Source organism: Homalodisca vitripennis, chromosome 1 (assembly GCF_021130785.1).
Source record: "Homalodisca vitripennis isolate AUS2020 chromosome 1, UT_GWSS_2.1, whole genome shotgun sequence".
Lineage (NCBI taxonomy): Eukaryota > Metazoa > Arthropoda > Insecta > Hemiptera > Cicadellidae > Homalodisca > Homalodisca vitripennis.
In genome coordinates, this window is record NC_060207.1 from 90,301,213 (window position 1) to 90,325,499 (window position 24,287).

The following is a 24,287-nucleotide window of genomic DNA, read 5'->3' on the forward strand; positions in this document are numbered from 1 at the left end:
GGACACATTTGTTTTTGATATATTGTGTTTAGTAAACAACTTGTATGGCTCATTAGTAGTGTTCAATTTCGATAATGTTTATAGTATAGTATAGTATAAAACTGATACAATGGATAGATTTGTTGTGAAAAAACTGAGGCTAAACTTCAGCGGCACATCATCGTTATCGACAATTTCTTCAGCTAACCTCACTTCTACCGCTAGTTCTTCATCCTCACTTCCTACACCTACCGCACCTCCAACATCTCTCACTTCCTTTTATGATGATAAAACAATAAGAAAGGGCAAGGGGAGAACTTTCCAAAATTCTTGGTTGAAGACTTTTAAGTGGATTGAATGGGACACTCCAACTGATAAGATATTCTGTAAAATATGTAGGGAAGCAAATTCCAAGAGGTTATTACAATTTAGTAAGAAGAAGGAGAATAATTTGATCCATATCAAGTTTAATAACTGGAAAAAAGCCATAAAAAAGTTTAAAGCCCACAAAAATTCTGAAACACATGTAGAAAGTATCTCAAAAATGGCCTCCTTCTCTAGTTCAAGTGTAGTGGTTCAGTTAAATGAACAAATGATTACCAATATAAAGAAGGCAAGCTCTTGTCTTACAGCTATTTTCACTTCATTAAAGTTCCTATGCCACCAAGGTCTATACGTGAACATGACGAGCTTAGTTCTAACTTTTGCAACTACTCAACTTGAGACAAAATAACATTCATGAGCTTAAGGAATGGAAGAGGTGTACAAGTTATAAATGGTTGTCTCATGACACTCGAAATGAAATAATCCAGCTATTAGCAGACACTTTTCTGCATACTGTTGTAAAAGAAATTAATAAATGTAAGCACTTTTCAGTTTTGCTTGACGAAAAAAGTGACATTTAAATTAAAGAACAAGTTGCAATTTGAATTTGTAGTGTAAGTAATGATCTCGATATTAATGAGGACTTTATTGGTTTCGTGACATACACGAAAGCTATAGCTTTGTTTAAAATAGTATGGACATTCTTCTACGACTTGAACTTCCAATTGACAAGTTACGAGGTCAGTGCTATGATGGCATCAAACATGAGTGGCGAGTTCAAAGGCTTGCAGAAATTAATTACTGATTTGCAGCCTTTGGCTACTTATATTCACTGTGCAGCACACTTGCTGAACGTAGCCGTAGAAGACAGTTTGAGAAAACTTTCTGTCATGAGAGACACAATAAGACTTTCAAAAGATTTGATAAATACGATAAGGGCACCAAAAATAATAAATATATTAAAAACCATAAATTATGATGACAAATTCAGCAAATCTGCATCCACTTTGTCCAACAAGGTGGACAATGAGATCAAGCAACAACATTTTCAGACTAACAACGCACTATAGCAACATTTTGATGTTTTGGAAACATTTTCCCAAGAAGGAAATTCAGATTCTGTTTCAAAATGCTCTGGGTTTCTTGAAAATATACTTCACTTCAATACATTTTTCTTCCTTTCACTGTTTTGTCATGTGATGGATCCTGTAGAGAAAGTTAACATCAGTATCCAATGTCCCAAGATTGGTGATGCAGAGGTGGAATCAAAGCTAAAGTGCCTACTTGAAATCCTTGAAGAAAAGCTATCTGAATTTGAACGATTCTGAGATGATTGCCTAAACAAAAAGCTTGACAGCGTTGAAGATCCTGAACTACCTCAGCGGCGATTCATACCAAAGAACCTTCAAGAACTTCAACTTATTCAAAATCCCTGTGGATTATTTCCAAAGAATTTACTTTGAAATATTCAACACTATCAAAAATTGTTTTAATGAGAGATTTCGATCTACTGGACTACATAAAGCATTAATGGTGGAGAAAGAGTCAGTCTCAGCTGTCAATGAAGAGGTGTAAATACCATCAGACTAGAGAAACCACAGGAATTCTTCGAAAATAACTTAAATCTTTACAGACTCCATCTCCATCCGTCAATGTTAGGGAACATCGCCAGACAGAGGAGTGAATCATTAAATACAATGAATGATAGAAAACTTATGGTTGATAATGAATTAGTGCATGAACTTCTTCCAGAAGTCTATGGAGCTTTTTAGCTTCTACGAGTTGTACTGGTGACGACTGCATCAGCCAAAAGGTTATTCGATGCATTTCATAGACTTAAAACATACCTGCAATCAACTATGGGGCAGAAGAAACTCAACAATATTGCTGTTCTCAATGCCCATCAGACTGTGTTCATTTTTCATATAGGTATATATTGTATGATACATATAGTCATAAAGCATATATTCCATACAATGTGACTCTATAGTCACTTCCCTCCCCCCCAAAAATTTTTCTTAAGTCGGTGCCTATGGGTTACATCCACCCTTGATGTTCATAAATACAAATCCAGAGTCTATAATTCAGTTGTTACTTAATTTATCATTAAGTTTTGAATATTAATCTAAGTTTGACATTATGATTAACAATAACTGTATTATATAACATTATTTCTATAATAAAGTTATATAATATTATTATGAACAATAATGTGTTACTGTTAATTAGGTAAGGGTTTATTATTTATATTTTCAACCAAAGCCATCTAAAATATGATTTCAAATGAGCTTTGAATTGTTGAACACAACCAGTAATGTACAAAAGCTGATATAAAACATATAATTAGTATGTATGAAAAATGTGTAAAATCTTTGAGACAATTCTAATAAACAAAATGAATAAAACAATTTTATCACTGTTCCGTTTAGCACTGTTAATTATGTTCAAAAATTATTAAACTACATTGGTTTTAAACTATAAGTTAAGATTAATTAATAAGGTCATGGACTATTAAGATCACCATTTTCAGGCTTTAATTCACTGAGGGCTTCTTGTAAATCTGACCAAGATTTTTTAGTTTTCTCAATCACATTTTCAATCTCAGCGATGTCACTGGACTTCAACTTCATTACTTCCATTAGTCGCCCCAAGGGAATGTTGTTGATATGCTTAGGTCCCCCATCTGCATGAAACTGTCTCAGAAAGTTTTTGCACTCCTCTTTCCCCTCTTCTATCCCTTCCTCCAGTTTGAACATTTCATCCAAATAAAAGAAAGCATACATAAGTAATTTCGACAAAGTACTTGAGGACGGATCTTTATATATACTGAGAATTTTGTCACTGTACTCCTTCATGTCTGTCATATCCAAAATGCAGACTTTAAAAAAGCATATAGTAAAAATGAAACTAAATAAATGTATTTTAGTTAAACTATTCATAATTCAAGTAAGGCTAAAAGAGAGACACTGTATACTACTGCCAGAATTAAACACTAAAACTTAGATACCAAATTTAATACCGAACTGGAAAATATTTTATTCCACACATTTTTCTTGAAATATTGTATACTTTATAATTCAACAACTATTTTATCAAACTTCAAGGTTTATTACCCAATTTAACATTTAACTAGTTATAAACAGTTTAATGAACTTTTATTTAACACTAAAAGTTAAGATTGTTAGATATATTTGAGAATAATGTTGTGGTGTGAGTGTTTAAGTTTCAATAATTAATTAACTATTACTTATAATTAAGAAAATTAATAGAACTTTAATATTGAGTTAAGCCATATAGTTGCACTAATAACATACCTGTAGTGTATAGATAGAGGGTTACATCTTAACTGTTATGAAATCTTAAAACATTTTACCATTTAAAAATTAATGTATTTATTTCAGTTTATTTATTACTAGTATTCTATTCTATGTGATTCATAAATTAAAGACAATTTAAAGGAATTCCTTACATGATTCCTTTGAGATAAAATATAATTATTTTATCATTATAATAACAAAACTGTAAATAAACTCTGCGTCTTCACCTACATTGCACTTGATTTTGTAGTCTAGGTATCTCTGATGTCAAAATGATGAAAAAAATATTATTTGAATTTACCATCGCCAACATTTTTTGGATATCTTCAGACTGACATAACTCCAGACTCCAGGAGTCAAGTCTTTGACAGCATTAGACTCCAGACACTGCATTAAGTGGAAGGTGAACTGGAGCCAAACTCAACATTCACATATAAATAAACTGTTTTGTAATCAGATTGAGCTGATGCCTGTTTTCTTCCACTGAAGCTTACATGGTGAATAAGCATAAAGTTCTTATGGTGAAGCCAACCTTATCATTACGGGAGGGGATGTATATAATATTATTGTAACTAATTCTTTTAGTTTCAGTGAAGCTATAATCAACTCATCGTTGGTTCAGTTTTTGTAATAGGTGTTCAAAATCAAGGAAAACTGTAATGGGTTTTGATCAATTTTACCAATATACATTGAGTAGTAATGAACTGTTACTGTAGTCTACTATTTGTATATTCATCATCATTCACTGTAAGTTTACTGTTAAATGACTTCAAAGAAAATTAAATTTGTATTAAGTATTTTTATTAAAGTATGTTTGCCAATATTTTACTTCTACAATACAGTTTCAAACTTTAAAGCATAAGATAATGTTACTGTATATATGCATGGACAAGGTACAATTAGGTCACAATTAGAGGTATTCACCCTAATGTATTATCATTTTATTGAGTACCTATTAATTAGTCACATGAGAAAGGGTATATATCCTAATATAGTACATTTAGAGGAGTCATATATTGCAAACATATTGTAAAATTCTCATTAATAGTATCAATTCTTGAATATCTCCAGAATGAAAAGAGAAAGTTCCATCATTTTGACAAACCTAGGATCTTAGTAAACAAGGATGGCCCTATAAGTTAATTACTTAAATCTGTTTTAGGTATGCCTTTTTGTACATTATTATATTGTTCCTTTGTGTATTTTTAAGAAGAAGCCACATTGTTTAGCTGATTTAAATTTAATTAGAAGAAGACAACAAAATTAACTACTGAAGTACTAATTAACTACCAATTTTGAAAGAGTGAGAAAACAACTTGAATAAAAATCATTAAATTTTCACAGACCTCACAAAATTTTTATATTTAATACTTAAATCACTTAACACTTTAATTAATTATGATTAATTCATACAGTCTTTCTACAACAAGAACTCATTTATCATGTTGAACGATTGTTGAGCCAGCCATTTTTCAAGTTATGTCTGAGATCATTCCATCTTATCAACTCATCCAGAATGAGGTAACAGAAAAGTTTTCCAATTGAAAAACATCTACACACAATTCCTGAGTTCCTTAGATTTGTGTTTCTTCTTCTGCAGAAAATCTGTTTGTCAACCAAATCTTGAAAAGGTTTTTGCAACTATTTTGTATCTCCAGCCTGGTCAAGATTTTTATTACGGTGTGATTTTTATTACCCTCTTTATGAAGAAGTAGGATTAACTTTTCTACCCTCCTTAAAGAGCTGCCATATTTCAAGTAGCTCGCAAACAGAACAACTCTTGCAGACTCTGTCGTGCCAGTAGCAATGGTTCTTCTGATGGTTTATAAGGCATTGCTCAGTTTTTGCAAAGGATTCCAATATATTTCTTATACGAGATCGAAGTTGACTATAACTCAAAGATCCTTGGTGTAGTTAATGGTCAGAAGAGTAAGTATGCTAGCAAATTCTTGCGTTCCAATATCAGCTGCGGTTTCTTCTTCATTGAGAACTAAGACATTTTTGACGCAGTACTCAAAAGTTAACATTTTTGATATGAAAGAACTCACTTCAGTAATATTTACATACTTGTCTGGTGATAAGATGACAGTGTTGTTGACATATATGAAGCATTTACTATATAAGTTGATATAGAATGGTAAGTTTCATAAAATATACAAAAATTACTGGCAGACACTGATACCATCAACCATGCTGTTGACGGTTTGTTCTATCTTATACTCCAAAGCTGTCATTATTGATTTATCCTCATGAAACCATATGACTCACAATAAGTGGGTCATTTATTCTGATATTATGTTGATAACTGAACAAAATAATTCTCTAGATAACCTTAAATATATTAAAATCGGCGATATTGTTCTGTACTTTTCTGTGTTGTCCTCTCTTCTTATTTTATAAAAAGGGAATACCATATATATTTAGAGCTAGAAAGTGAGTGATCCCTAAAGAAGTGACTAATAGTCACACCTATGCGTGATAACAAGAGTTATTCCTAACAAAACTTCACATTGCCTAGTCCTACTGATGACTCTGGTTTTAGGAAATCGATTTTCTTATTTGTTACACTCAAACAAGTTGGTAAGAACCCATTCAGTTTTGTAAGATCATTATATCTGTAGAATACATAAAGAGTAGCTCAGAATAAGTAAAGAATTAAAACGTAAATTTTATCAAATTGCAGAATTTTTCAGTGAAGTTTGTAAGTATTGATTAAATGGCATGCCATTACTTAAAAATCTATGTTACTCTCTTCATTCTCAGTCAAGAAACTTATCTGAGATTTGGAAATTTTAAATTTGTCATAAAAATGTTAATTTTATTTCATCTTCCCTAAAGAAAATATTCAGGTTTGATTAATTTTCTATCAACAAAATGTAAAATTAGAATGATGCATTGATCTTGGAAGACAAAAAAAGTGCACTAGGTACTGTTTGGTAATCAAGGCAATTCTCAACTAGTTTCTAAAGTACCCTTTTTAAATTAAACAAATTCAAATTAAGTTATCTTGTAATCTTGTTGTTATGGTAAAGTGTAATGAGGTATTGAATACATTTGTTTAACCTTTCTATTCATCTATATGCTTAAATATGTTTGTTATGACAGTAAAACCATTTAGAATCACATTTAAATATCAATCCTAATTTTAACAGAATTTAAATAATAAAATAATAATTAGTAAAATGAATATAATCAAATCAAGTTTTTACCAGTGTTTAAATATACCCATTTGCTTTCAAATGATTTCATCAGGCTCCTTGCGTTTTTCCAGTTCTTCCAGACATTCTCCCCATACCTTTCTGGTGCTGTCAATAAGATCCTGGTAGGTACTAATGTGGGTAGCGTCCCATTTGAACGTTTCAATAAATTTCTCCCAAGGAATGTTTCTCAGATGAAACGGAGGGTTCCCCTCCAAATAAACCTCCCTGAGGGTCTGAAGGCTGTCCGGTTGGTTGATCCTGACTAACATCTTTAGCTTTACCAGTTGGTACAGATAGTCCTTAGCAGCTTCAAGGAGATCTTCTGGTCTGCTGTCCTGAGGATTCTTATAGATCTGCACCACAGCTCCTGACAACTCCAGAAGAGGGTGTTGGAGAGCCAAACTTCCACTGATAACAAGTCCGAGGATTACAGCTGATTTTGAAACCATGTTTACCCTATTTCAAATATTGACTGTCACATGATGTATTAATGGTCTCAATCATAGAGCCGTTCATTGGCATTTACAATAGGGATCAAAGTATTTTTAAAGATCCGTCCACTCTGATAATCCTTATCAGGATGAACCATCTTTTGCTGCTTCTAGTCCAATTAGTGCTTTGTGCGACACAAACAACAGATATGCCTCCTGGCTGTGGAGAGCTACAGACAGGGCATATTATTGCTCCTGAATGGAAAAACCTGTTTGTCACAGGAAGGAACTTGACTTGTATCTATAACAACCCAACTTGTGAAGATGAGCTTGTCAAAATGACAATGTTGTATCTAGAGCAAATTGAAGAGCTTGAGAGAGCAGTAGACGACAACAGATTTCGATCCTTGGATGCTGTCTGGGAACTTTATCTCTGCGGAGGACCAATACACCTTAAGCAGATACCTTTTAATAAATTTATTTCTGCATTTGACTGGAACTCTGATGATGTACACAGTTTCTACTCTATTATCAACAAAACTAGGAATGTTTGGGACAGACTTGTTGCAGAATTGGAAATTCTCGCAGAATCTGATACAATAATCTAGGAGAAATGTTGAAGATATATGATTTTACTCAAGGTCTGGTTGTTTGAAATGTTTGGCTCAGACTGCTTGATTAGCAAAGTGACAACCAATAATAATAATAAACAATATTTAATACATAGTAATAGAACTTATACAAGATTTAAAATAGGAAATATCCCATTATCCAAGGAGTGTGAATTTCATCAAAACTTGTTCTACTCCTTGTAATCTATGTCTTTCCCAAATAAATAGTGTCTCTTCATTTTCTTGCGTAGACAAAAGACACTATAGTATGTTTGTGTATGTAGATAAATTCATATTATTTCATCGATTTTTTTATGTTTTTCTAGCTGAATCAAACATTCATTCCAAACACTTCTCGTATCTGCTATGATATCTTGGAATTCACTCATGTGAGTTGCATTCCATTTGTATTCTTCAATTAGTTTTCCCCAAGGAATATTCCTCAAATGTAAAGGAGGATTGCCTTCTAAGTATATGTCTTTGAGTTTTTTCAAACTCTTAGCTTTTTCCTGCTTTGCATTCTCTTTAAGGTTTATTAGGTCATAAAGATAATCTTTGGCAGCATCAAGGAGGTCCTCACTTTTGCTCAGTTCTGGGCACTCATATATCTGTAATACAGCTTCTGTGAGCTTTACTAAAGTATGGTCTGATGCATTATAACTACACAAAGTTACTAGTATGGAAATTATTTTCAGGAGAAACATTTACACGCAGCGTGAATATTTATCAAAGCACTCACACTTATCAGTCTGTGGGGTCTAATGGCTAATTACAGCAAGTGTAAACATGGTCAAAGGTTGGGTTACACACATTCAGTTGAACTTATGGTAGTGGTACGATGGTTCCATTGTTGGTATTACTCCATGTACCACTGTACGTGACACAACAGGTAGCAGAGCCCCCACCAGGATGTGGTGTTTATCATACAAACTTTACTATAACGCCTCAGTGGGAGAAGCTTTTCTCCGCTGGCAGAAACTTGACAATGTTTTACAAGAATCCTTCTCGAGGTTATGGACCTGGACATGAGATGGTAAGGACTGCAATGATTTACCTAGAGCAGATGGAAGAACTTGAACAGGCTGTGGATGAGAACCGATCCACTGCATTAGACGCTGTATGGGAGCTCTATTTGTGTGGGGGACCCTTACACCTGAGGCAAATACCTTACGGAGAATTCATTCGAATATTTAAATGGGACTCTACAGATATTGATGAATATTTTACTCTGATTAATCAAACCAGGAAGATTTGGAACAGACTTGTTGAGGAACTTCAGCGTATAGCTGATCCTGACCTGATTATTTAACAGTTACAGAATAGTTTTAATATTATATTTTTTCATATATAAATAAATATATGTACGTGATAGGTGTTTAAAGAAGTCTTCAATGACATGATTTTTTTGTACAATAATAAAGTGTTTTCAGATGCAAACAGTATGAAGGAATAGATAAGTTTCAATTAATTAAATAACATATTGGGAACACAAGAAAGACATTTCAGTTCTCATGTTTCAATTCTACATTAAATGAACATCACATACAAGTGTATAAATCTGCAATAAATTTTAAGATTTCCTAATTTACATTGTATTAAAATTTGTAAAAAGTCACTTTAGCAATATTAAAATCATTTTCATGTAAATCACACTGATGGCAGAAATTACTAGATAGATTTTAAAACATGTTATGCTAATGATTTAATCATATTTTTTTAGATAACTTTAAATTGAAATGAACTACAACATTTATAAATGTTATTGTTTCCAATAAAATATTTCTTAATATTCAATAATTTAGAAAGTACCTTCTCGAATAGTCCAATAATGAGGACCTCACACCTACATAGTTGTAGAAAACTGGCAAATAAGAAATTCATTTTTTCTAGATTTTTAAATATTGTACTGATGGTCAATTTAGTATTTTAACTTCATGATTAGTTTATAGATTTCAACAATAATTTTTGATTATTTCTGTAACTTCATTTAAGTTTCTGAAATAATTAGATTGCTGCTTTGTTTTACAAAATTATTCTGAAAAGATAAGGAAACAATTTCTTTTTCAATTTTTTAAAATATGTAAAACTTTATAGGCATACTTAAAGTATAACACCGTTTGGTATTTTCTCATAACATTAATCTAAAACAAAATATCTGTTATCCAACAATATATATTTCCATCAGTATTTTTTATTTGAAACAAATTAACTGCTATCTTGACTCTCATAACAACCACTTTAACAATCACCTAAATAATAAAACTAATCATCTTACACACAAGAAGTTATTGAGGAACATTTTTAATCACTTAAATTATTAATTACTTTATTGTTTAGCAAACCTTTCCCCAGATTGACTTATACAGGTCCATTAAATTTGTTTATCAAGTAAATCGGAACTTGGAGTTGAAAGCCTATAAATAAATCTTATTTTGAATGATTTGAAGTTTTGTAATCTGTTAAAAAAAATTCTAGTAGTAAAACATTTACAACTGGAATATGTAGGTAATAAATTAATTGAAACATGCAAAAGTTAATATTGGTGTTGTTTACTTTCTGGCACTGTTTGTGTAGCGAATTGGATGAAACTGTGATAAAAATGGATGCTGAAATTGCAAATGCCATCACGGACCCAGAATTCCATAGTGACGGTTCGCTCAGGAAGAAGATATTACAGCTGGAACTTGCATTAGGTGAAATTGCTGAAAGATTGAAAGAAGGTGACGAAGATGGGAGGGACGCAGTGAATAGTATAGATAAAAATGGAGGTTTGTTACTTTCTAAACTGGATACCGTAAATGAAACTCTAGTTATGAACAAGTTCATGTGGAGTGAGGATAAATACTATGAACTAATGTTTAACATAAAACAGATCTGTGCCACTTGGAGTGCCATGAAGGGTGGGGTGGCAAATCCTACAACAATAATTTATATCAGAGGTCGCAATCGAAGTGTGGGACTACAATATATGGAGAAATATATGTAAAAAATATATTAAGTGTGCATTTTAAGTATTACTTGTGGCAGTTTTTAAAATTATTTTATTTACTAAAAAGAAATTGTTTTACATAAAAATCGTATAATAGTAGGCTATAATTAATTCGTTTTTTAATAAATAATGTTATTTATCACTAGAAAAATCTCATTAAGTTAAATCAATAAAAAACCTATTTTCTATTTTAATGATGGTGTTTATTGCAAGAGGTTAGGATACTCATTTTTATACGTTTTAAATAACAGTAGTTTCAGATTTGGTACTTAAAAATTGGAAATTAAATCAAGTAAACCATGAACTTTATTACCATCTTAAAATGTATTGTTACTGTTTAGCTAGTATTATATCAATAAATTTATTACTTGTTTATATTTTATTAACAACAATTCATTTACCAATACTGCTCTGTATTTCACAGTCATAAATTTCAAAAGCTCAAGAGGCAATAGCCTACATGTATTGTATTATCATGCAACTCATTTTTTGTGATAATGATAGAGAAATTTCCCTTAAGACAGATATCAATCTTTATCTATGTTGGTTTTGATGAGGGTTGAAGTGGAAAAGTATCAAAAGGGTTATAAATATCATGGGTATTTATAGGTAGAATTTTTTTTAATTTGACGCTCTTAAAAATTATTAGATACACAATCAAAAGTTAAATTAACGATGTTAAGACTGAATATTTGGCTTAAATGATGACTTCTAGTCTTTTTAACTTATTGGATGTTAGCACATCTATATCATTAAAAATATTGAATTTTGTACAGCATTTTTAGGTATCTAAAACTATTATCTTATATATATATATATATATATATATATATATTTTATTTTATATTTTATTTTATTCTGTGTTATTATTGTGTACTTGAAAAAGTTGTTAATACAACGAAATATTGTACAAGATAATTGTAGTTTTCTTTTGAACTGCTTAAGAGACTATATATATATATATATATATATATATATATATATATATATATATATATATATATATATATATATATATATATATATATATATATACATTTGATATCAGTTGAAAGGTATTACATTCATCCATGCATTTTGCAGATTTGTAATACATCTAACTTTAAGGCTCTGCTCCACAGACTTTCAAACTTCCAATGATAATCTTTTGAGAATATTTTTGATTACTTTAAAACAGCTGATTATTATAAAACCTATGTGTTGCCAAGGAAGTAATTCTCAACCTACTAACCAACTTTAGCTGATTGGATATATAATATACATAATTGAAAAAGCAAACCAAGGGCTGGTACTCTAGTAACTGTTATTTAGGTGTCTGACGGTTGGTCACAAAACTAATGAATATGACCAGTAAAAACTGTTATCACTTTGGTATGTTTAACCTATTTTAAGTCCTCTCAGTTCACCCTTCATTAGAACCTGTGCAGCTGGTAATCAATTTCAGATTTAGGGAAATTCTTTATTGGTTTCACAAAATATTATGTTGCATGTGCATTAGACAATGCAAATTGTCTCTTTTTTCAGACTCTTTTCAATATTTTTTGCATAAACAGAAATACATCTGCTTATATATTTCAAAACTCAGAAATCAAATAAATATCATGTTATTGGTGAGTTTATGTTTGCTGATTACTGAATTAAGAACTTTTTATTAGATTGACTTTGAAAAGTAACCAATGTTTGATTTGAACCTATTTCAATCCAAATTGTCATTATACAGACTAATTGTCCAAATTGTTATTTGTACTTAACAGACTGCAGTAAAACAGTTGAACAGTCTTCAGAATCAAACGACTAAGCCTTATACCCTATTGTAAAAATTGTTCCATTGTGTTCTAACTACTATTTGGAATTTTAAAATAGATTAAATAAAATTCTATACAGCACTGATAATAATTTTAAGATACATAAGTCACTTATCAAATTCAGGGTAAATATTAGAAAGACGGATATCAAAGGAATCTATTCATAGTACCGGATTAATTGCAATTGTTATATGCATTTCTTTTAAAAGCTAATTGAACCCCAAATATTTTTTATCCTATTATCTTTATGACTTATACAACTGCTTATCCCTTACAAAATATAGATTATGACATTTTAGAATCTAATTGTGTTTTACAACACTTTATCTTTGATCTTATTTTTGATAATAGAATTATGGATGATGTCTCATTTTAAAGATATAATTAATACAAATCCAAAAGCTTTTTTTTAATTTTTAGAGGTTATTAAAAAAGTCTTACACATTTTTTTCATTGTGTAAATTTTGTACTTTACAAAAAAAAAAAACAAAACAAAAAGTGTTTGGATGTTTATTATTTATATATTTAAAATAAGTTATCGTCCATAATGCTACAATACAAAATATGGGCATACAAGTGCATAAGATTTAACATTATTCTTGTAGGGAACTACAACCTGGTTTGAATCTGCTTACTCAAAAATTGACATCAGCAAAACGACAATACTGAGGACCCAGTATCAATCAGCCTTTTTTATTATGTCCTTATTTTTTACTTTTTCTTGGTGTGATTCAATCATATCAAATCTGAATTGGGACTTGTTTTATGTACAAAACTATTTCAATATTCATTAAAATCTTATATAATAGTTTTATATATTGCTAGTGCAAAAAAAGAAACATAGTATAATTATGATTTCAAATACAACCAAAGTAGAAAAACTTTACAACATAGAAGCTATTGATAATAATAACTTATTTTTCACCTTTAAGCATGTCAAGTTGAACCTGTTATGTAAGGTCTACAACAATAATCACTATATTAATTTAGTGTTAACTTTTACAGTTTCTTTTATTTATAAGAGTTACATATGGTGGTGTTAGGAATTGTATTTTTAGCTAAACTATGTTTTGGGACGGAAATGACTGCAGAGATGAATACTTCAATGAGAGCAGAAGTGCATGAGAAACTGCACAAAGGCACACCAAATCTTCTTCTCACACTGGGAGACACTCTCAAGGACAGTTTGCTGCACCCTACTCCAGACAGGAACCATGGTGAGCAGACTCTACGGGGGTTGTATGACTACTACCACAATCTAGAGGATGTGTACCAGATGATGAAGGGGACAGAAGAGGTGGAGAAGAGACTAGGGATGAAGCTGTTCCAGATGCTGGTTGAGGCAGGGGGTCCACCTCATCTGGATATTGAGTTCGACATTGAGGATGCAATGGAGAAGTTCGAATGGAATAACAAAGCGGTCTATAGTGTCCGTCAAGTCATTGATGATACAGAGGATCTCTGGGAGAAGATACAGATGGAGTCAGAGAAATTGGATAAGTTTCAAAGATAAGAGAGAGATTGTGGTGATGCTGTTGTGATTACAGAAATTACCTGATTATTAAGATTCTTTCAAATAAAACTAATATCAGAATGTTGCTGCTAAATTTATTTTTTTGCTAGTATTGCGTTTAACTCAGTTATTCACTCACTGAAAGTATTGAGTTGGCCTACTTTCAGGTGGGGCATTGTGCTTTGAATGTTGGGAAATTTAAAACTTAGCCCACTTTTGATAATTAAAGAGGACAAAAAATACATGCAAATATATTTTAAGTTTTTGAATTTTTTAAACGTACATTGATAAAGCACATTTAAAATGGGGTGCATTAGATATAAAATCAAAAGTTTGTCCAATAGTGTGTGTATTATCTCTTTCAATAGTGTACATGATGTGTCCTAGATATATTGTTAGATTGCAAATTTAAATTTGTCATTAGCACCAAAACATAAAATAATGCCCCAATATTTTTAAAACAAGAAATGAATATTGTTAAAATATGGGCAATTTGATTAACATTTTATTAACCACCAATGGTGTGTTGTGGTGAGGTAGAAAAGTCTATCTGTGACAGTCTATGTTGTTTGGTTTCTAATGGTTTATATATAATACCTATACTAGTACACGCTATTAAATAACATAGGTGATACACTCTATTAATATTTATAAAACCACTGAACATGTGGTAACCTACCTGTAACAGTCTATGTCATTGGTTGATCTCCAGAGGTTAAGATCATTTGAAGATATGCAATTCATTTCTGTTTTGTTGTGTTCTGTTAGTTTACAATTGTCTGTACTCAGTGCCCTCAGCTGTGTTTCTCACAAACTTTTGCTCATGAAACTGGCTTGCTAAGGGCCACTGGAGTGGTGTATTCAGGGTTATTAAATCCTATCTTGATAATAGGTACCATGTGGTTAGTTGGAATGGTGAAACAGCTAAGCCTGTTAAAGATGAAGCATGGTAACCATACTCGGCTTTTCTTTTCTTAATGTCAATTAATGACCTGTATCTCAATGATAAATTTTGTACTTTTTGCAGATGACATCCCTCATTAGTCACTCATTTATAACTGCTGCTACAGAAAATGTTTATGTATAATTACAATTAGTACCTGACTGGTTTTGTAGCGAAAAAATGGTCTTTAGTGACTTAAAAACACAGGAACTGACCTTTAGTCTCGGCAAGAAGTGGATGTCACAACTCAGTTAACTTATCAAGTTAAGATAGGTCTGCTTTTTTCATCGTAACACTTTATATGGCATGCTCTTATAAAGTCACTCATCTCACGTGCATAACATTTTGTAATAACAGAAAGGGCTTTAAGATTCTTGAGTGATGCTGGTTATTTGATTACTGTAAGCCATTATTTGCAAGACATAAGATTTTAAATGTACGGTAAATAATATATGTGTATATAATATATTAGCAATTTTATTAAGGATAGTACTGATTGTTTTTAAGTAATAACAATATACATTATAATTTTACAAAGGATAATTTTATATTACCTAGATAAAGATTATCCAAATCTTATGTCATTTCTTTTTGTAGGTAGGATAATGTCCAATTTAGTACCAGTAGATGTGAGATCACGGCCAAATTCCAGATTTAGATCCATAATTAAAAACTGGATTATTAATAATACTTACTAGTTATTAGATGAACTTCATAATGCTAACCTTAGAGGCATGCACTGATTCATTGCTAGATTGCAGTTTGGTTATTTGCTTGTTAAAGTTTAGCTTTGGTATTAAAATTACTAATTGCATGAGCTTGATTGATTGTATGATTGTTAGATTTAATCTATTTCTTGTTTCTAATGGCTAAATAGATCTTTGAATCTTTAGAGAAACCGTATCAATTACTGTTTTGTCTTATAGGTTGTTGTTAAGCTATATTTTACCATGTTTCAGCTAAACCGTTTCAACGCACTTTTATAAGCAGACATGTTTTATTGGCATGTTTAACATCTGATATACCTAAAAAATAGTTGGTTTAACACAATTTTGGTGTGGTGTTAAGTGAAAACTTTAGTCAGAATATTAATAATTATATAAAACGGCGACTATTTATTGTGGCTTTAGCTGTACAACTTTGTACTATTTAAAACTTAATTTATGATCATACTCAATAAAGTTTAACATTATTTAAGCGTAATATGAATTCACTATAAATAAAATCACAACGATTAATTTAGAATTTTAGACATTAAATACACGTTCCATTTTTAACATTTTAAGCTTAAAGGCAAAAATTAAACGTGAGTAGATTTTACTACAAAAATAATCTAGAATTCATGGAATGTATTAAATATATCAGTATTATTAATTAACCGTAGCAGTAGCAATGAGTTCTAAAATGTTTATCCACATTTCACGAGCACGCTCCAAGTTCCTCCTCAGTTGTGTAGCTCTATCTTCGTCCCAATCATAAGCTTTCATCACACTTGCGTCGTCCTGTTTTAAATCCATAATTTTCAATCCACCTTTGGCCTTTATCTCTTCTACTACTTTCTTCAAAGTATCGTAAATGTTTCCACCTTCTTGCAGTTTTTCAAAAATTTGATCAAGGGACAAAAACAATTTTAGCATATTGTTCATTATGACTTTTTTCATCACTGGGTCTGGCTTTGTTACATCTTTATGCATGGATTCGTCCAAATCCATTATGGTTTCAGCATCGAGTTTCAGATCCAGGTCAGTTACTTGGGCTGATACCCACGTAAAACAACCGAGTACTATCACTAATAACATTATATCGGACGATGACATGTCTGATATCTGATGTTCAATCCCACTAATAACATTATATCGGACGATGACATGTCTGATATCTGATGTTCAATCCCCCACCTCCTCTGTCGTTATCAGAATAACACAGTGGAAGATAGCCTAATATGGTGAACCCTATAAGATATTTCTTTATTGTTAGATAGTTTAACGCATGCCTTAATTATATTATTTTAATTCACGTTTTCCCTAATAATGCTTGTGAACGGTAACTGTAAACTACAATACCTATTTAAAGAATGAACACAATATTTATACTAATTATTAATATAACACAAAAATAAGAATCTATTGAGAAATAGTTAACAAACATTAATAACTTTTACAATTAAAACTACTATGAATGTGAAAGAAGTCTTTCATTTAATATTGTTTCCAAAAAATTCACCATCCTTAAAGTTAATAATCCACAATGGATAATTTTATAGGAGAACAATATTACTGACTTGGTATGTGTTAGAACGTAAACACAGTAGGTCAGGTAACTATCTAACCATCACTTACCCTCCAAAAACAGACCATTCGGCTATTTTTGTCGGCTGCAGGTATGCTCCGAACCGCAGAACCATGCTGTTGAATGACGAGAGTGATGCTTGCATCATGAATGTTCAGATTATGCTTCATCTCAAATATTTGTTAATGATTTACACACACCTTTTTTATTTTCAGCTTTAACTTTGCATTTTTATCACCACGTGTTAGATTTTTTTACTTTTAAGCATTCTTAAAATCGTGTTTTAGGATTTGACACCTGACGAAGACATCAGGATACTAGTTCTTAAATCTTCGCCTTTCTATTGTTTTAACACATAATGACGTCTAATTTCCATGATCCTGTTTTACTTTTAGACGCTCTTCAAATGTCTTCTTTACCTAATTTCGGGGGATGTCTAATAGGCCTACAATCTAATTTTCATCAAATTCTTTTGAATTTTTTTCGTTATCCACGCCATTTTAAGAAGAGATTTAATAAACTCAATTACTGCTCATTAATTATACTTATGTGAAACATAATCTCGTAATCTTCATTCACTTTACATTCCGAATGAGAAAAACCAACTTGTACCCAGTTCTTAGTATTTATATCAAACAGGCCATCTTGAGATCTTAGATTCACATTAAAATATTTAAAGTCTTTCCCTTTATGTCTATTTTAAAATTATTTATACATGGCTTGTTTCGCTGAAAAAGATTAAATCTGTGCAAATAATTACTTCTCCAGTTCTTTAATTGCGTGCGTTTCAGCTATACAGTTATTGTACGGTAAGAAATTCATAATCCATTGTTTCAAATTTGGTTTGTCTTACATGTTTTTTTTTAAATATTTTTAGCTGACCTTTTTTGGGTTATTTGTTGTTTTTTATCTACTTAGTAATACCACGTATTTTCCCTTTATTTCAAATATCTGAAATCACCGTAATTCAAAATTTATCTACTAGAGTCTATACATACGAGTATGTCTTACAGATTCCAGAAACAATTCTTCTGTGTTTTTTTAATATTATATTATTATAACATTCTATGTTCAATATTTTATTTATAATTGGGAATTAAAAATTAAAATGGTGTTATAAAAATGAACTTATAATGAAATACACTAATCTCATTATTTTATACTTGTTTTGCAGGCTAACCTTTCTGTCTTAATCTTTTCATATTTCAACAATGTTCCAAGTCTACATTTTAATATACTATCATTTTTATAATCTGCCAAGTGTTATTTTCTGGATACTGTTAATATATTTTACGCATTGTTGCCTTCAGTTTAGCTCAATAACATATGTATAAAGTTTTAGGTAGATACATTGAGTGTCAGTCGAATCCTCCGGTTAGAACGTACTTGACACTAATAAATATACTGAATTTTATTGTTAATTAGAGTAAAACAATTGTTGTACATAAGCTCCCATATCCATTTGCTAGCAAAAGAAAGATGAACATATTATTTCAAACCTGTACATTGAACTTAAGATACTCCTTTATGGAAACAGTCAACATAGTAGTCTTTGTAGGTTCGGCAATTAAAAAAATTACAGTTTTAACTTAAATTGTTTTTATTAAACAAAAAGGTTTAGGCTAAATTTTGTATTCCCGAAAATTCAAAGGAAAATATCTAAAAGATATGGACGGCAAATAGTATGGAATAGATTGGTTCAAATTAGCGCTATGATTATATTGCATATAATAAGAAATCGTGGTGCAAAATGATATAGCATTTACCACTGTGTCTTTGGATTGATGCTGGGTTTTACCTCGGCAGCTGTAACGTTGAGCAATACTTCAATATTTTTCCACGTGTTTTCTATTCCTCCGAGAGTAGCAATGAGCATTTCGTAGTCATCCGCATTGTACTGGAACTTTTCCCGGACCACGTCAGGATCATAGGTGGCCTTGTAAATCTGAATACCGCCAGCACTTTCAATCTCACTGTAGATTTTCCTGCCTTTGGGGTTGTTTGCCTCAATCATGTCCGAGACATCATCCAGATTTGTGTACAAAAAGTAGCCATCAGAAAGAAGCACACTTCCTTTTCCAGGTTCAGGATGTAGGAGCAGATTAGTCAACCTCTTGTCGAGGTCGATGAGAGACACTGAGTTGTTGAAAGCCGATGTTGATGTGACAACCACACATATCACCAGCAACAACAACATTGTAAATGGACATATTCACGTTGTTAATGTTTTCTTATCAAGACTAACTTTTACTAATCTTTATACTGATTTTGGTGATAGCATGAACAAGAATATGTTACAAATGTTTATCTTAGTATTTATATAGAAGGAATTACAATTTTTATGTTCCGATGGCGATACCATTCACATAAAAGTACTAGGTTGATAATAGATTAAATTACTATAAGCACATTTATAATTAAAAAAAAAAACAATGATATATTGAATGTGTACTATTTATTGCTCGAAAAGTAGGGACAAGGAAGGAGAGATTATTATTCGCCTTACTTTGAGTCATTCCATGTAGCTCCTAGTGGTTTAGCCTCTAAGTGTTTAGTAGTGTAGTTTAGGAACCCTGAGTTCAGATCCAATGAGGTTCAAACAGAACAACAAATAGAAAATTAAACAAAGAAACTTCGAAGCCTGTGTATTACTTACACGTCAAAGCATTATTTTTCTAGGGCGAATCGTAGGATTATTTAAAACTGACATGTTAAATACAAAAATGTACCTGCAAAAAGGGTACATAACTTTACTGACTTCATTTGACTAAAAAAATAGTGTTCGTTATTAAATTCCTTATTCAATTCGACTCATTTGTGCATTTGACATGATTAACAAAATATAAAAATATCTATAGTTCAAGTTGTAAAATCAAACCTAACATTTCTCCATCTAAAGTTGTACATCTAAAGAATTATGGATCTCCTCAGAGATCTATCTCCTTATATCCTGCAGATTCGTCTTTTCTTATTGCAAAAGAGGTAATCAACGGAACGCCATCAAAATTCTAAAAGCAAGCATAAGTTGCATATTAGTACATAGGTTAAGATCCAATTAAATTAATAAAGTAACATTTCGGTGAAGTGTAAAATTTGCAATCATTAGAATGTTTCAATTGAAAAAGTCAGACACAACTAATGCGAACAAACAAATTTAACTCCACTAATTATCATAGTATAGTGAATTCAAAAAACAATGAGTAACAAGTACTCTCCCTTTATGAATAATTTCTAAATAAGGAAAGAAATAAGTATGAAGAATTTAAATTTCAACTACTTTTATATTTTGGGGCTCTTCCCAGCCATTAGGTTTTCTCGATCCATAATTCTCCTAGCCTCCGAAACCCTCGGGCATTATGGTTCTCTTTGGCTTTTCATTTCACCATTCTTAAGGAACCTATGATTGTTTTTAATTTTCGAGGCTCCATTATTGTATTACCGTAACATCTAACTACCCACAGCTAGACTAAAGATGTTATCCTCTTTTCATCTAAAATGAGTTTCCTCATCTTTTTTCTTCTATCGTTTTGTTCCATGCGTTTAACTCTCCTCTTTGTATGCACAAACTCTCGTTTCCTATGGCTTGTGGATCTCCATGATTTGCTCCTAATTAATATTTGGTTCAGGAATTACTATACTAGTCTCAACATCATATAGTTCCTACCATCGCATCCCTCTCTAATGCTTCAACAACAATTCATATTGTAATTTCTTTAAACTATGCAGCTTTCTCAAAATCTGTAAAGTGTGAGACTTTTTAATTAAGAAATTGCAGAATTTTGGATACTAGCACGCTATAAGTATATCATTCTTTCAGGATTATATTCTATCATATAACACGCATTTTACCTTTTTTAGTGTTTATTATTGGTAAATAATCATTTATTGCTCGTATTATATTAGTATGTTGGTTCCTAAGACACAGAAGACATTTCTTAGTTTAGTAACCGACTACTGAGAACAATATCACTCACGTTAGGTAGACACTAATTGTTCAGCTTTAGAATTTGGCTTTTAATAAACTAAGGGATAGTAGGATTTCGGACATTTGCTATCGTTATATGTTATAAACAGTATTACACTACATTTTGAGGATTGACTTTTCTTCATGTGTCAAAACCCTAATACATACAATAATTTATAAACAAAAAGTATGGTAATGGATTATCTTTCAAAGATATAGTTAAGTTATATCTGACTGGTACACAAATTGCGTGAAGCCCAGAATGGAGACAGTGTACAGGAGCAAAGAGCACAAACACACGTCAAACCCGAACTAGAGAAGGTCGGTACTAACGAGGAAATCAATGTCCGCATTTCCTGTGGTATCGCGGTGCTTCATTTGAATATCCCAAAAAATTTAAATATCTGAAATATTTACACAATATTTCAAATATTCAAAATCGTACTATCCTTACAAATTACAAATCATTTATCATCAATACCAAACTTTAAATACAGAAGAAATGAAATATTTAACCTTATGTAAGGAAATGATTATAGAAGCATTTGCTGCTGCTGACTTAATAATGCATACAGTTAATCTTAATTGTACTGACTAGATTGAGGGAATTCATTAAAATTCAGTAATTTTATAAAAATGTAATATTCATAATCAAACTGAATAGTGTAATATTTTTCATATTCTAAATAGTTAAATAATAAATATAAATAAATATCATATTCTCTTCTTTGTGTCAAATAAAATAATAACACATTTTACTATATAATTCATTATTTTATATCCATTTAGTTCGTTCATTCCACTCTCAGATAAACTAAAGAAAATGACTCTCTGAACCTATTTACCACAACATTCAAATGAAAAGTGCAAGGTTGCATTTTTTAGTACATTTTAAAATGTATTGAAATTATAATATTGTACGTTTACATTATGTCATATTACTTATCAAAACCGGTAGCCCTGTTTGCATGAACTTTTCGAAGTTTTTAATGTGCAATTCACAGCCACACACAACAATGTTACGATTAACTGAACGATATTTTAGCAGTTAATCTGAGAGTTCTGATGTTTCCATGGATGTAACATTAGTATCGGGCTCTCCCCGTAATATCTCATTTTCTCTAATACGAGCTAAAATTTTCTCACGATAATGTTCTCCACTATCTGGTAGCGTGACATTTAATAACACCTCAATACTTAGCCACACGCTCTTCATTTCTCTTATGGTAGTGGATAAATATTCCAAGTCATCATCTGTAAACTTATATCCTTTTTTCAGAGACTCACTGTTGTAAGTAGTGTTTATAAACTTGAGCCCTCCCGCTTTTGCAAATCTGTTGTAAATTTCAGCCCCTTTGGGATCCTGTTCGTCCACCAAATCTGAGACTTCATCTAGACTCTTACAGAGAAATTCTGAATCGTTCAGTAGCTCGTTGCCCTTACCCGTCTGAGGATGGACCAGAAGAGAGGTTAGATGTTGATCGAGTGCGACGAGGTTCACAGTTTGATTCAGAGCATCGCAATGGTATAATCCGTGAATTACAAGAAATAAAATCACCATCTTCAGTCTCATTTTAGTTCACCTCTGAAGAGCTGTGAATGGACTAGTGGAAGAGATAATTAATCGACAACAAATTTAATCTAGATTAGAGTATTTGTGTTTGGGCAGTGGCATGTGATCGTTGTAGTGATGTTGTATTCACTAACAATAACTCTCAATTCGGTTCTCGTCTGCTGCATCGTGTTGATTGCTACTCAAGATGATTTTAAGGATGTTGTCAATAGTACAGACCATAAACTTTCTGACCTAGACAAAGAGGTGGTGAAAGTCCTCCTTGATTCGAAGAATGAACAGGCAAAAGAGATGGTGAATATGTACATGAAAGAGTGCTGTGATTTGGAAACACAGTTCAGCAAAGTTGATGACTATAACTTGACTGAAGTGTTAAATGATTGACACGATTTGTTTAAAATTAACTGTACATAAAATACCTGTTAGAATAAGAATTTTTAGTTTGTATTATAAAAATATTTAAAACTTTACAAACTTGATACATAAACATACATATTTATTGTAACAAGAGTTAAACTCGTACCATGCGTCTCCAAACGTTATGGTTAAATATTACACAATTAAGATGTAAATATTATTAAGAAGCGTTTTTATACAGTAAACCGGTGCAGCGTACGGTTGAATATCCACATTTCTCATCACACCTCCTAGACAGTACGTGTATTAACAACGTGCATCATGTTTATTGCACTACTATGATGGAGAGTCCCTTGACACATAAAATAATTAACGATGACTACATAAATATCTGTACCACCTCGAGAAAGCAAAATCGACTATTTTATTACAATTAATAGATATGTTTATCACGAGAATATTAACATGTAAGAAAGAAATAACAATGGTTTTGTAGTTTCAGTACCAGTTTAAGACTTATTTTAAAAAGTCAATATGTTCACGATTCTAAAGAATAAAATGACAGGGAATCAAAGTTTTAATTGTGTATTTACATAGTTATATTGTTATGCTTGTTTCAACAAATGAGAACCGGCTGTACTCTTTCATCTCTTAAGATTAATCCTAAATCTTAAAACATTTCACGCTTTTATTTTTGTCATACACTATGTATGATTTATACACATCTAATTAATCTCTTTTAGTTTTTCCAATTGCTTGTTAAATTATGAATATTGAAACACAAATTGAACGCATTAAACCAAAAAGTATACATATTATACAAAAATAGGCAATAATTTGTACCATTTCAAATTATACATCTGGTAAAACGTTGTCATCTATAACAAAATTCATTTTAAATGGTTAAACATAAAGAAGAGTTACTCCATTACAGTTAAAATTTAAGGGTTGGCCATATTAACTAATAAAAGGTCAAACTCAAAGGTCTTAGT

At 31.3% G+C, this 24,287-nt stretch overlaps 1 protein-coding gene across 1 annotated transcript; it reads left to right on the forward strand.

The window, feature by feature from the left end:
- The first annotated feature begins 5,934 nt into the window (after positions 1–5,934).
- On the forward strand, positions 5,935–11,233 carry LOC124366425. The gene is made up of 2 exons (XM_046822973.1): positions 5,935–6,200; positions 10,437–11,233. The coding sequence occupies exon 2, from the start codon at positions 10,462–10,464 to the stop codon at positions 10,846–10,848; it is 387 nt and encodes a 128-aa protein (XP_046678929.1). The 5' UTR covers positions 5,935–6,200; positions 10,437–10,461; the 3' UTR covers positions 10,849–11,233.
- The last annotated feature ends 13,054 nt before the right edge of the window (positions 11,234–24,287 follow it).